A 14,464-nucleotide genomic window follows, 5' to 3' on the forward strand; every position below is an offset into this window, starting at 1 on the left:
CTCCTCAACCTCTACTCACACATTGAGTGATACTCCAGTTGGAGTTTATCAATTATTTAATCAAGATCAAGATACTGTATTCTTTTTTTGCATCATAATGACAGTTCTACCTTCCTTTACCACTAGGTCAGAGGCACAATGGCAGGCACCACCTCCCTAGTAGTACCAATTGTGCTATGGGGTCCAACTCCCCCAACGCATTGTGTATCATGTGTCATGGTGACAGCCGATCAGCGTACCATAGTGACTGGGTGTCACGATGGACAGATTGTTATGTGGGATTTGGATGAAAATCTTCAGGTACTGTATATACTTTGTGATGCTTTGTCAGATGCCTCGAAAATAAGTACTTTACTGTAGAACACCTATTCAGGGGACACCTTAGAACCCAAAATAAATTGTATCCTAAATATGGGTAAGGCCTTTAGTGTTAAAACCATATTTCCTTTCTTTTATTTCACAGGAAAGTGTCCCCTTAGTAAATGGGTCTCGTGAATAGGGGTGAATATAAGGTTTTAATAATATTGTTATACCAGTAACCGAAGTTAGCAATAGCATTGAAGCTGAAGTAGACTAGAGTTGATACTCAACAAATGCAGACATAAACAAGTTCTATACACATTTGCACTTTTAATATATCATAGGTATCTTTTGTTTATTTAGCTATCTCCACGTAACATATTATTTGGCCACTCAGCCTCAATCACATGCTTAACGAAGGCAACAAACTCATGGGACAACTCAACCATTATAAGTGCTGCTGAAAATGGGTAAGACACAAAATTATGTTAAAATGTTATCAAAGTTTCATCCAGCAGGATGTAACACTTTAGTTTCTCTTTGTAGTGAGGTATGCATTTGGGACGTCAATGATGGACGGTGTATAGAACACACAAAACAACAGCATGTCCATACAGAGATGAAAGTAAGTATAGTTATGTACAACTAAATTAATAGAGTTTTCACAATGATCTGTGGTTGTATTTAACAATAAATAAAATGTTACAGTCAAATATTGAATTTGCATTGTTATATATATTGTTATGCACATTGAGGCTTTATAAGCTATATAAGCCAAAATTATTATTAATTTAGGATGGATAAAACCATGCCTAAACAAAATTGGATCTCAATACCTCAAATATCAGTACATAGTATATTATTATTTCTATTTTTGTGTGTTCTTTTCATTACAGCCATATCAAGCCACACAGGGTATTAACCGCGAATCGCGTATTCTTTGCCGAGGCTACTATCCTGACATTAGGGTGATTGATGCAATCAGCTTAGTGCCTCTGTTTTCGTTAACATCCAAGTTCTCACCTGATTGGATATGCGCCATGAGCATAATGAGGCCACTCAAGAGACAAGGTTAGTTATTATTCACTTTCTGAGACAGTACAGTACTGACTACATATCATATACCAAGCCCACACATTTTACACGGGTGTGAAAAACGCGTGACTCGCGTGTAATTAGGTACTAACAATACTGTCCATATTCACTCATGCATTACTGCATTGAGTAATTCAACTGCAGCGAACTGTATTTATAATTTGTTGATGTTTTGTTCATAATATATTATTATCATCAAACAGACAACAACTGGAATTACAGTAGGATAACAGCATTTTATATAACAAAATATAGGCCTATTTGAAATAAAAAATCGATTTATTTATTTTAGTGCAATCATGGAGGTAAAAACCTCCATCATGGTGCAATCATCATGGAGACCTCCATTGTGCAATTTATGTCTGTGATTGAAAATACTAGTTCTAGGCCTAGTTTGGTTTCAGGGTTTGTTTATATATATATATATATTTTAAGTCATATTTGAGTAAACTCATTAAAAAAAACAAGATAGAAAAGACCCAACAATATCTTTCGCAAACACTTGAAATTCACAAAACACGATCTTCGCTGGTGGCCGATCGAATGACGTACTTTCTGTACGCACCACGTTGTAGAGTTCCTCCATGCATTGAGTACACACAGTTGCTAGGCCAAATAATAACATAAAGGTTTTACCATTTCCCGTCGGGGAGGAAAACAGTTATATAGTATTACAACGCCTGTATCATGCATGTATTATTTAGCGCGGTAACTAATGTACACCCCTGTTACGGACTGGACCATTAATCGCTCCACGAAACCACGTTGGAGCGATCCTCCGCACACAGCCAGAGCGAGAGAGAAACGAGGTCGAATAAATACAAGTTTTTACCATTTCCCGTCCAGGGGAAATTAGTTCTCTTATAATTACAGCCCTGATACCGTGCGCATATGTTTACGTTGATATTATTTAATTGCACACCTCATTTTGGACTGTACCATTTTCGGAACCTTGTTTGTTTTCATTATAAACATGGGCTGATGTCAGACAAATATCTGCTTTAAACGTCAATTTAGCAACTTATTAAGTCGTTTCATAAGCAGAGAATTTATAAAGCAAGTATACAATGCAGACATGTTAGATAGAAATATACTAAAAGACATTTAATAAACGTGTTAGAAGAACGTAATAATTTGACTTTCTACACCACCGGGCGGCGGAAAACCCATTCACACTCGCAGTTATTTGAGCGAATACTGTACTTGGCCTAAAACACTAGCTCTGTATTTTAATTTAAATATTTGGCTTACGGTTAGGAAAATACAAGGAAACATCATTTTATAATATTACTATTATTAGGCTATTTATTGACCTATTAAAGATCGCTAAATATGTTTTTGTGGGGGCTTAGTTTAGGTAGCTCTCTATTCTAGCCTAGCCTCCCTGTTGTACACTTCTCGCTGTACGCCTCACATAAAATAATACGACGTGAACTCTAAACAACACATGTATAAAACCTCGATGAAAAACAATTGACATGAATTCTATAAACTTTCTTATTTATTGTTTGCCTAACAATAGAGAAAAAATAAACTTTGTTACATACAGTAACGGGCGGGTTCAGATTACATAAATATGAGGGTAGGCCTAAACAATAGAAACAAAACAACTGATACCCACGTGTGTGTTGTTGTCGCGGGCGTCGTACCGGGAGTTCCATATTTTACCAGTAAAAAGCTACAAAGTGATGACGTCATGGTCCACACGGCAAATACAGGCACGCGGCAATTACACATATTTTACACGCGCGACAAACGCGGGTTATGGTACATGATTTGTAGTCAGTACTGTAAATAGGGTTTGCCAGTTTGCAATGCGCAACCAAGCATGTCATTTACAGTGCGCTTGTCGATATGTAAACTTCCATGGATCATTGGACATGTAATGTGATTTGGTGTTGCCTGAAGGGAGGCAACATAGGGCTGTCTCTGACTTGCGCGTCTTGCCTAACCCACGTCCCCATTATCTTTGAGACTCCAGGTTTATTCAGTATACCATTATATATTTCCTTGTACAGTCAACTCTCCTTGGGCTGACCAAATGTGTTTTCTGAAATGTCTGGTATTCAGAATGTGTTTTTAATGGTTTCCTTGAGAAAAGTCTGGTATTGGGAGAGCTTCTGGTTTTTAGAGAGTCTGGTATTGGGAGAGTCGACTGTACTACATTTATATATTTTTGCTAAACTAATCATTTTATTATACTTTTTAAATTGATAGATGATACAGTAATTGCATTATCTACATCTGGAATGCTAAAAATCTGGGCTTTATCGGGAAAAGAAAACAAGGTGAAGTTTTTAAATTTTAAGAATATTGCAATATATCTAAGTAAAAATCAAAGAGCTTTTGATTATTATAAAAAATTAAAACCCTGGCCTCTAATGAAAATAATATCCAACTAGAGGGTACTCCGAGAGTACAAACCTCCGCCTACTGTAAAATTCCCCTACATAAAATGCCCCCTGAATATTTTTTTTACATTTTTTTTTATTAGTTCTAAGTGTAAATATGTTAACTGCTCACTACAAAGTTGTGGATGACAGTGTGGTGTAATGGTAATGTATCCAGCCTCTCACAGTTGAGATCGCTGGTTCAAGTCCCACTGAGGTTTTTTTTTTTTTTATTATTTTTTTATTTTTTTTTTTTTTTTTGTGGACCTTGATCTTTGACCCTGACCCTTCAAAATTTAACCACAATTATATGATATGTCATTGATCATTGTGGTTAAGTTTGGTGAGAATCGGATAAAAACTGTGGTCTCTAGGCAGTAAAATAGTTTTTTGTTAGTTGTGACCTTGACCTATGACTTTTTCCCCTCAAATTCGAACTCGTCCGAGCTTTTGGGGCATAGATCATTGTTGCCAAATTTGGTGAGAATTGGATAAAAACTGTGACACACAAAAACACACACAAACACACGCACAAACACACGCACAAACACACAAACATACAGGGGTGAAAACATAACCTCCTTGGCGGAGGTAATAAAATCTACCATCTATTAATTGGAGCATTACACAAATTGTACATGTTTATTCAATAATCTTTTTATTGTTTCTTAAAGTAACCATGATAACTGAATGTATTTATTATTTAGGCCTCGGAGCCCATCTATGAGGAGCAATGTAAGCCTCTACGCTGCCTGACTGCGCACTCTCTCAGCCCTTGCGCTTTCAACCTGCGAACTATGCTTATCGTATGTGGTAAATACTGGCAAGTGTATGACACCATTGATTTCGCTTTGCTTTGCTCCGAGTTCTGCGACCGTGGACTGCAGTGGTCTGGAGGCGATTTCTTGGCTGCAGACAGGGTGATTATTTGGAGTAATGATGGCAAGGCTTATCTTTACCAGTTACCATCAAAGTAAGTCACCAAATCATCCATAGAGCATTTTGATGGCAGTTCCACAAAGTAGTTATCGCATCATTGTTTGGTAGCATACTGTATGCAGATGTTTGTTACTGTATATTGTCTTTGGTCCCACATTGTACAATCAAAGGTTTCTAGTCAAGACTTTTTTTAAAACTTATTATATTATATTATTATATATTAACTATACGCTTAGCACATATAAAAATAATCGCCATAGCTTGCACGTACTGTTTATAGTTTAAATACCCTCATGTTCTTTTCAGCTGTGTTGCTGATAGTGAAGATTTCAGATTTAGTGTTGGTAAAGGACCAGAAGCAGTCAGTCAGCCTTTCTTATATTGTATCTTAGAGCCTCCAGAACCAAAGGTATACACAATATTTTATTAACACAGGTCCTTTAGACAATACAGTACATACTGTATACTTATTTTATATCAAGGCAAAACATGGCTAGATATGAACGGTGAATGGATAAATTTATAGTTTTCAGTTTAGCTTATTAAACCAGCTGTATTGAATTATTTTCAGCCTCTCTCATGTCCACCAGCTATGACATTTTTCTATGGTCGGCGTGGGGCATTGTTCAAACTGTTTGTCCGAGGCGACTCAAATGGTCAGCTTAACACTTGGTTAGTTCCTGAAATCTCGGACAAAGAACTTGGTTTTCTCAAACAAGAGGAATTCGATACACTTCCTAGTAAGCTATGAAAGAATTACCATATAGGATAAACAAAAACTTGAGGGCCTCTTCAAGTCAGCTGTACTGCTGTAGTACAGCTTTTAGAGCTACCCTTATATTGTTGAATAAATAATGTTAGAAATACAATAAACAGTAAAAAGAATTAGAACATTCAATAAAGCAATCTGAAATATGCTGTAAACATTTTGTTTTAATCATTTTGTAGTTATGCCGCCCTCAGCAAGTCGTAGTCTGGCTGATTGCTGGAATAGTTGCCAGCCTCGTCCAGCAGGAATCATTGACCAGCTTGTGAGTATGATACTTGTGTCTTGTCTTTTTGTTTTTTAAAAAAAAACCTGAATTTACAAATTTACAGAAATTCACTTACTTTCAGGGTGAGAGTGAGTGAGTGAGTGGCCGAGCGGTTAGACAGTGGGACTTTAATTACATTGCCATAACATCGACAAGGGTTCGAGGCTTACTCACTCAATGGTTCTGGTGGTAGAACGAGAACTACTAGTCTAACTAGGACTATAAACCGTAGGTCCAGTGTACACATCTAGCACATATGCACTTTAAAGAACCTAGTACATCTTTCGAGACGCGTAGAGGGTTACCCGGTGTACTAGTACATCACAACCAATGATCATAACTGGGCCCTCTGGGAGACCAGTCTTTGACTAAAGAGGTCGTCCAGTATAAATAAAATATTTCAATGTGAAGTAGTATAATTGCAGTTATGACAAACTTTTATTATATTTATTTATATTTATGTGTTCAAGAATACTGGTAAGTCTAAGAAACAACAAGAAAAACCTCTAGCTGTGACGGCAAGTATCTACTTAGCCGAGTATGGTCGCCTAGTGTGTGGTAGGGAAGACGGCAGCGTGGTAATAGTACCAGCTACGCAAACTGCTATTGTACAACTCCTTGAGGGACTTCACACTGCCAGAAAAGGTACCAATAATTTGCATTACTTACACATTTCAATTACTATGTATTGACAATAAATTTGAACTTAAACTTATATTTTGCATATTATCTTCATCACATAATATATTCAGGGACCTACTTTATTTTTTTTATAATGAAAATTTGTATTTTTTATCTGTTTACTCAAAGGCTGGCCACCACATAGAATTCTCAGAGGTCATCAAGGCAAAGTCACATGCTTGATCTACCCCTATCAGGAGTCAATACGCTATGACCCAAAGTTTCTAGTCTCCGGTGGTACGGACTTCAGTGTGTGTTTATGGGACATATTTGCAGGCTCCTTACTTCATACATACTCAGTTCATGGTGGCGAGATAACAAGGATGGTATTGCCACCAGATAATTGTAATGTAAGTTAAACCATTATTTAATTACATATATGTATAGTGGAGTTGTAGATTGGATACCCTATACTCAGAGACTTCAAATCCAGTAAATGTAAGAATTTTTTTTATGACGCAAAACAATATAACTTCTAATAACAGATTGGTTTGTAGAGCATCTTGTGTATAAAGCATGAGCATATACAGTATGTGTAAAACAAGGTTGCGACCACAGTGAACAAACTCCATCCTTGGCAATTTCCCTAAATTGAGAATGAATAAATGCATACTCCATGACAATATATAGTCAGTGTTCATAAGATAATAGCAAATATGAACTTATACCTTTAAAATTTAATACTAAATTTAATCATTTGTCTTTATCCAATCAGTAATTTGTTTTATAATATACTTTGTTATTTTAGAGCCGTGTATTGATGTGCGTGTGTACCGTAGCAAGCGATCATTCAGTTGCGTTGTTGAGTTTAAGAGATCGCAAGTGTGTGATGCTTGCAGGTCGACATCTGTTTCCGGTAAAGCAGATCAAATGGAGGCCTGCTGAAGACTTTCTCATTGTAGGCTGTCAGGATGGTAGTGTCTACGTTTGGCAAATGGAAACAGGTATTGATAATGTTTGCAGATTCTCCCCTCTTTTCCCTCTCAATAAAATTGTTCCTTTATTCTCATAGCAAATAGTCTTTCCTCAGACCCCATACCCTCCAATACTGGAAACACATTAGATAGCATAATATGTCAGGTTGTCATAAAAATCTTAGGTTTGTTAACAAGAATTTGAGACTTTTTGAACCTCAAGAAAAGTCTGGTTTTCAGAGAGTTGAGAGAGTTTTAACACCAAAAACAAATTAGCATATTATTGTTAAATTACTCTAATTTTATTATTAATTTTTGATAGGTCACTTGGATAGAATTGTGCATGGTAACACAGCTGAAGACATCCTAGATGCATGTGATCAAGTTAGTGCGACCTCCGAAACCATGTTGACCCCTACTCAAAGTATCGCCGTAGCATTCCGTCGTCGCAGCCTCGCTGCAATCAGGAAATCTGCCCAACGTAGCATCATAGCTGCGACACAAGGCAATCACGAACACAATCTGGACACAGTTGAACAGACAACTAACAACCCAACCCACGCTCTTACAATTCAATCGATGAGAGCCAACCCGAAAGATTCCGACTTCCATGTACTGTTTTTCGACACCGAAGCATTGATTGTACAACTGCTAACTGACAAAAATCTTATACCTGGTATCGTAGGCCTAGAAAATCAAAACGTGAAATCGCAACATTCATCTTCTGAACAACGATCTCCTAAGCTTGCGGAAAAGGTTGTCGGGTTTATATCAAAGAAAATGGAAAATCTGCGAGATAGTGACGATGAAGATGATGGTCAACTTCACCCACCAAAAGGTAACATATTATCATTCAAGATTTATTTCTCATTTATCCTTATTAAAAAAAATAATTTAATTCTATATATAAGTATTCTATCTTACAAATGTTTTTAACCTACAGGTGCATCAGGGAAACAGAGTGGTGGACGGAGTCCTGACCCTGAATATCAACCATACCGAGGTGCTAAACATCTAACACTGCTTGAGAGCCATCTAACCCTGGACATCGCTCAGTTATATATGTCTTGTCTACATGCTTGGGGCCTGGATACATACTTGGATGATATATGTCTTAAAAAGCTAGGCCTGCTTAAGCCACATGCTCCTGTGTCTTTTGGACTTCTTTCTAGGGGTGCTCATATGTCCTTGATGTTACCTGGGTGGCATCAATTTCAGCCTGAGGTTTGTTATTTCTCCTTCACAATCATCCTAGGCTATAACATCGATTAATCACATGTGCTCATACATAATTTCATGTATAATTTTTACCCAACCTTTCTCTTTATATCTTTAGGTTGCCACAACACCAAAAGAGTTGACCGCAAAAGAAGCCTTAGAGCTGAAGAAGCAGGGTTTGGCATCACCAGTGGAACCACCGATTAACAAGAAGCATTATCTGGGTCATTGGGAACTGTCACGTGCTGTAACCACCCAACATCTTTTGTCAGTCATCTCTGTAGCAAACACTCTTATGAGCCGTAACAATGCCACCTTTGTGCAGCTCTCACAGTATAGAAAACCAAGAAGAAGGTTAGTTTATATTAGGTTATTAATATTTTGATCATATAAAATTCATGCATTTTATAATTGTATAAGAAAAAAAAACGGAAAAAAGCACTTTATTTGGTTAGATTTAGAGCTTTATTTCTAAATCAGAATAAGAAAAGCATTTAATTTCAATAATACAATATTTCAGAGCAAGTTCAAGAAGTGATACAGACGAACAAACTGATGGCGCTGTAACACGTAGTGCTAACGATGCTGAGAACCAGATTGAGCTAACCCCAGAGCAGGCCCAAATCAAGCAAGGATGGAGTCTACTTGCAGCGCTGCACTGTGTGCTATTGCCTGACCTGCTAGGCAGTACATTCTTCAAACCACCTCAGCTGGAGATGTTGGCTAAAAGATGGCAGGATAGGTGTCTTGAGGTATGTACAGTATTAACATTTTTTTAAATAGTGCAAACTATATTTTGTTAATGAATTACATATGAGATTTTTACTTAGATGAAGTTAATGTATACAGAGCTGTCAAACTTTGTAAAGAACAAACATTTTAAAGATAATTTGAATCTATTTTTTTTTTGCTATGTTCTTTTATGAACATCGCTATATTGTGTTTTACTGTGATTTTGAGTCTCAAATTGTTATAAACATAAATAGCTTATCTTATTCTACTCATCATTGTGGACTGTTTTTAAATATATATTTAATTAGCTGAACATGCTTGATATACCAATACCTATAGATAAATACTATTTGGAATTTGTGTTGGGTTTACCTTTACAGGTGCGTGAAGCTGCACAAGCCCTTCTACTAGCTGAACTCCGAAGGATCGGTTCTGATGGTAGGTCAAATGTCATCGACACATGGGCGCCATATCTTCCAAACTATGTTGACCCAGGAGAGAGTCTGACCTCTGTGCAAAGTACACCTAGCTCTTCTAGACCACCGCAATCACCAGACCATCATCCGGACAACACAAGTAACGACAGTGAAACTGATTTAGAGGATGAAATCCTGTGCGGGGAAGTTCCTATTAAAAGAATATCATCGTCATTTGAATCCAGACGGAAGCAGGCTACAGCTATTGTTATGCTTGGAGTCATTGGAGCAGAATTTGGAGCTGAGATCCAGCCTCATCAAAAAGCAAACTTGCAGTCTCGTAGACCAATTCAAGAAGGCTTCGGACTAAATGATCATTCTCTAGCTAGACATACTGGTATACTAACTGTTTTGTTTGACAATTTTAAGCTCTGTCTACACAATCAAACCTTATGTGACAAAAAAGTGTGAGGTGCCCAAATATGGTAGTGATATGCTTAAATATGGTTGTGATATATGACATCATCATGAACATATTATGGCCACATTTTTGTGTCGCATAAAGTTTGATAGTGTAGACAAGGCTTTATATGAGCATATACACATATATATTTCTTTGTATTTATAAATAATGTTTCACTTATACAATTCATTTTCCTTACCTCTTGTTTTATTATAGCCAAGGCATTATCATTTCTACTCTTGCAACCACCTAGCCCCCGGCTACCAGCTCATACCCCAATCCGTCGAGCCGCTATTGATTTGATTGGAAGAGGATTCACGGTCTGGGAACCATATATGGACGTGTCAGCCGTTCTACTTGGGTTACTGGAGCTCTGTAGTAACACCAGTCTATTCTCAGTTAGGTATGAAGATCTCAGTTAAAAGTTTCATTGGTATTTGTAGCTGTTTTGTGCAGTGAACTGTGACAACCTCTTATGTTGTCTGATTCAAATCATATCTCAACTATTATCATTTCTTTAGTTTATAGTGTTTTTATTTTTCATAATTTTGTCTTTTTTTCTATAAATATTTAATTTATTCAGTATGACAAGTGGTCTACCAATCACTCCTGCTGCTGACAGTTGCCGTAGTTCACATCATGCATTGTCACTCATCGCAACTGCTAGGCCAGCAGCGTTCATTACTACCATGGCCAAGGAGGTAGCTCGATATGTAGCCCAGGTGAATATGGCTCAGACACCTGTAGCTCAGCTTCAGTGTAGCCCATTAGTTAGGGCTAAAGCAGAGATTCTTCGTATTGTTGAACTTCTTATTGATAAGATGCAAAATGATGTAGCTGAACACATGATTGAGGTAAACAATAACCTTATGCTACTTATAAATTGTGTGTATATGCCATACTGTATACCAAGTCCACCATGAGCTGTAAGACCCACATCCCCAGCAGGCTCACCCTTAAATATAATCTCGACTTAAATATAAGCCCACCCTTAAATATAAGCCCACCCTTAAATATAAGCCTACCTACTTTGTTTCCAATATATCCCTATTTCAATTTGTAATAATCAATATTATTATGAATGACTTTGATTTTAATTGACCTCAAATTCACTTCACTTTGCAATACAGAAAAAAGAATATTTATAAGGGTTGATTTAATTAAATTATGATTCAATCATAGATTTGATATGCATTTTATTTTTCTGTAATGGTCTGATCTGTCATGTTGATCTCCCTTGTGAATACCTTTACCAGTAAATAGTTTCGCTTTAGGTATTTTCACTTTACCATAGACACTAAGTGCCTCCAATTAAAATTGTGATCATCATACTGTATTTAAATGGAATGCAATTTTCTTTGGCCTTACAAAGATAGATTTCAAATTAATTTGCTATTTAGTATGTGTTGATTCCAAATACAATAGACCCCTCCTTTGGGACAACACTATTAAGGGGAAGTTTTGATGCACATGTTTGACTACAGTCAACCACTATTCAGGGGACACCCCTATTAGGGAACACTTTTAAGAGCAAACATTTTTGTATGGTTTTTACTCTTATTTGTAAATGGGAATGTAAACTAGACTAGAGTTATCTATTCCTATTTGTCATTTTATTTTTTGTTTTATGGCAATAACAGAGACAATAGTTTTTGTTTTATTTTGTTGTCCCCTTAATGGGCTTCTACTATATTACAAAAATTGTCATATTTTTATTAGCTCTTTTCACTTTATGTTTTTAATTTTACCAAACCTGAGTTTAATAAAAAGAATTAAATAACATTACATATTGTATTTAAAAAAATACTGTACATCTCTGTATTTCTCTTAGGTAATGGATATAATTGTCCATTGTTTGGATTCAGCTCAACTAAAAGTGAAAGGATTGAAAGAAGTGTTTCCGGCCGTTTGCCGATTTAACACCGTTAGTTACTGCCGCCACTCAAGACGCATTGCTGTCGGTGCTAAGGTCGGGTCCATAGCTTTGTATGACTCTAAAACATCTAAATCGCACGTGAGTTGATTACAACTGATCATTATTTATAAATTGAAAGTATGCCTAGGATTGGTATCAGATTTATTCAATTACTAGTTCCCTTTGTTAACAACTTTAAAAGCAAAAGTAATATCTATTTTTAGTCGTCTGGTTGAAACAAAAAGATCAGTTGTCTGATCTCCTTATGCCTAAGGATCAGGTGTTGTTGAACAATTTTGTTATTTGACCTTTTCAGTCGTAGCAAATAAATAAACTTGTGGGTGTCACCCAGCCTAAAAGATTTACACTCGGTTTAAACTTTAAGGATTAATTTATACCCTTCATGCATTTTCAGGGTTCTCTTTATAGCCTCTTCTTGCTAACTTCTCTTTAAACTCATCCTGAAGCTCTGTCTACACTATCAAACTTTATGTGACAAAAAAAATGTTATGTGCCCATATATGAATACGACAACGTCAAATCACTACGTATTTGGGCATATCACACTTTTTTTTGGTCAAACTACTTTGATAGTGTATACAGAGCTTTAAGCTTGTATAGATCACTGTCTTTATATTTCATATAATCCAGATTGCATTTACCTATTTTTAACATACATCATGGTATCATATCTGGTTATTGATACATGTTTATTACAACTTCCATTATGCTAGTTTTATTTATTGTTTAACTTGATAAACGTTATCTTTAAAATGCTCTTTTTGATTAGAAAGTAAATCAAGGGTTTTTAAGGTTATGCTACTGCATACATCTGGTATTTAGCAAGTTAATGACATGTGGAAACACTTTCACAATTATTAATATTTTATCATCCCCTTGTTTGAAATTAATGATTCATTTGATATCTGATAAGAATATCATAATTGATACATTTATGAAGTGTAAATATAGGGTTTCTATTATTTCACGTAATATAATATTAAAACACTTAAGAGACTGGTCAAGTTAATTATTTCCCTGATAATTATTTATGACTTCCCTGACCTTAATGTATAATTTTCCTCCCTTTCCAATTTATGTCTAGGTTTTCTCAAAATACCTATAACCACCCTAAAGTACACAAGCGGTGGCATTGAAACGTGCGACTTATCAAGTGCGTAACATTTCCTCCACTAAGCTGTATTATTCCCCAGGGCCTTCCTATTACCCCTTGTGGGTCTGAAAATCCCCATATGCAAGGTCAGGATGACTAATGTTCTACTTATTAAGTAACCAGGCTTATATATGCTGTAGAAGCGTTAGCTCTTTATAGTTTACCATAGCTTTGGGACATATTTGTAATTCTTAGATTTCTGTAATTCCGAGGTCATTCTAAAATGTACACTGGATTTAAAGATTGCTTCTGTGGCGGCAAGTCTCTGAAATGTATAGTTATAAACTGCCTCTGTCATGTCACATATTATTTTATAACAGTTTTTAAAATTGAAACTCTATACAGAAATTAAATATGAATGTTTACAACATACATAGATTAATATGACTCTATTGAGATGTTATTAATCACCAGAAACATTAATCTACATCTTTCTATTTTGGAAGGTAAACTTACAGTTACGGTTTTTAACAGATAGTATATTACTGTCACTGAACTATTCTTATCTTGATAGATAGATGCAGATCTTGCAAAATACTTCTTCTCCATCTATACAAGTGTATATTTAAATAATGTTTGCTGATCTAGGATCTAATTAGCTAAAAACGAATTATATAGTCATTTATTTAAGTTTTTAATCCATGAATTTCATTTTTAATCTGCAACTGAAATGTATGATTATATTAAATAAATAATGATTGTTTGGATTTGCAGCAAATATCAGGGCATTCAACTGCAGTCACCTGCCTAGCCTTCTCTCCAGATGGCAAGTACTTAGCTTCATACTCGTTTGGTGATGCAAAACTTTGCATTTGGCAGGTAAGACTTCAAAGAGACTAATGTCATATCATAGCTTGCACATACAAAATACAGTGTTTGTTATCATTGATCTAATGGGAATTCCATAAAGCTATTTAATATAATTGATAGAAACCAAAACAAATCAGATAGATTAATTTATTTGAGTTTTGTGATTTAATTTATACATTTTTTTAATGTTTTCAAAAACATAAAACATACATCTTTCCTCTTTTCAATTTCATATTTAATATGAATTAATTAGATATTTCCAAGTAGTATGTTTATTTTGAAGTAATATTTCAAATCCTACAAAATGATTTTATTTTTACGATCATTAACACACATGTCCATGCTCACAAACTTAATTGGATAATCCCAATTTTAGGATTTAA

The 14,464-nt window shown here is 35.6% G+C and overlaps 1 protein-coding gene across 2 annotated transcripts in view; it reads left to right on the forward strand.

The window, feature by feature from the left end:
- Positions 1-137: 137 nt before the first annotated feature.
- LOC144841898 (WD repeat-containing protein 7-like) overlaps positions 138-14,464 on the forward strand; it is a 30,421-nt gene continuing 16,094 nt past the window's right edge. For both annotated transcript variants that reach the window (XM_078698196.1, XM_078698188.1), the window contains exons 1-21: positions 138-300; positions 664-770; positions 847-925; positions 1,197-1,371; positions 3,613-3,683; positions 4,493-4,758; positions 5,031-5,133; positions 5,296-5,464; positions 5,673-5,755; positions 6,229-6,403; positions 6,569-6,789; positions 7,188-7,383; positions 7,676-8,191; positions 8,297-8,577; positions 8,690-8,925; positions 9,092-9,323; positions 9,684-10,116; positions 10,399-10,585; positions 10,766-11,036; positions 12,014-12,196; positions 13,986-14,090. In XM_078698196.1, coding sequence (XP_078554322.1) covers positions 139-300; positions 664-770; positions 847-925; positions 1,197-1,371; positions 3,613-3,683; positions 4,493-4,758; positions 5,031-5,133; positions 5,296-5,464; positions 5,673-5,755; positions 6,229-6,403; positions 6,569-6,789; positions 7,188-7,383; positions 7,676-8,191; positions 8,297-8,577; positions 8,690-8,925; positions 9,092-9,323; positions 9,684-10,116; positions 10,399-10,585; positions 10,766-11,036; positions 12,014-12,196; positions 13,986-14,090 — 4,251 coding nt within the window. In that variant the 5' untranslated portion in view covers position 138. The remainder of the gene's footprint in view (positions 301-663; positions 771-846; positions 926-1,196; positions 1,372-3,612; positions 3,684-4,492; positions 4,759-5,030; positions 5,134-5,295; positions 5,465-5,672; positions 5,756-6,228; positions 6,404-6,568; positions 6,790-7,187; positions 7,384-7,675; positions 8,192-8,296; positions 8,578-8,689; positions 8,926-9,091; positions 9,324-9,683; positions 10,117-10,398; positions 10,586-10,765; positions 11,037-12,013; positions 12,197-13,985; positions 14,091-14,464) is intronic.

This window comes from Antedon bifida, chromosome 1 (genome assembly GCF_963402885.1).
Source record: "Antedon bifida chromosome 1, ecAntBifi1.1, whole genome shotgun sequence".
NCBI classification, from domain to species: Eukaryota; Metazoa; Echinodermata; class Crinoidea; order Comatulida; family Antedonidae; genus Antedon; species Antedon bifida.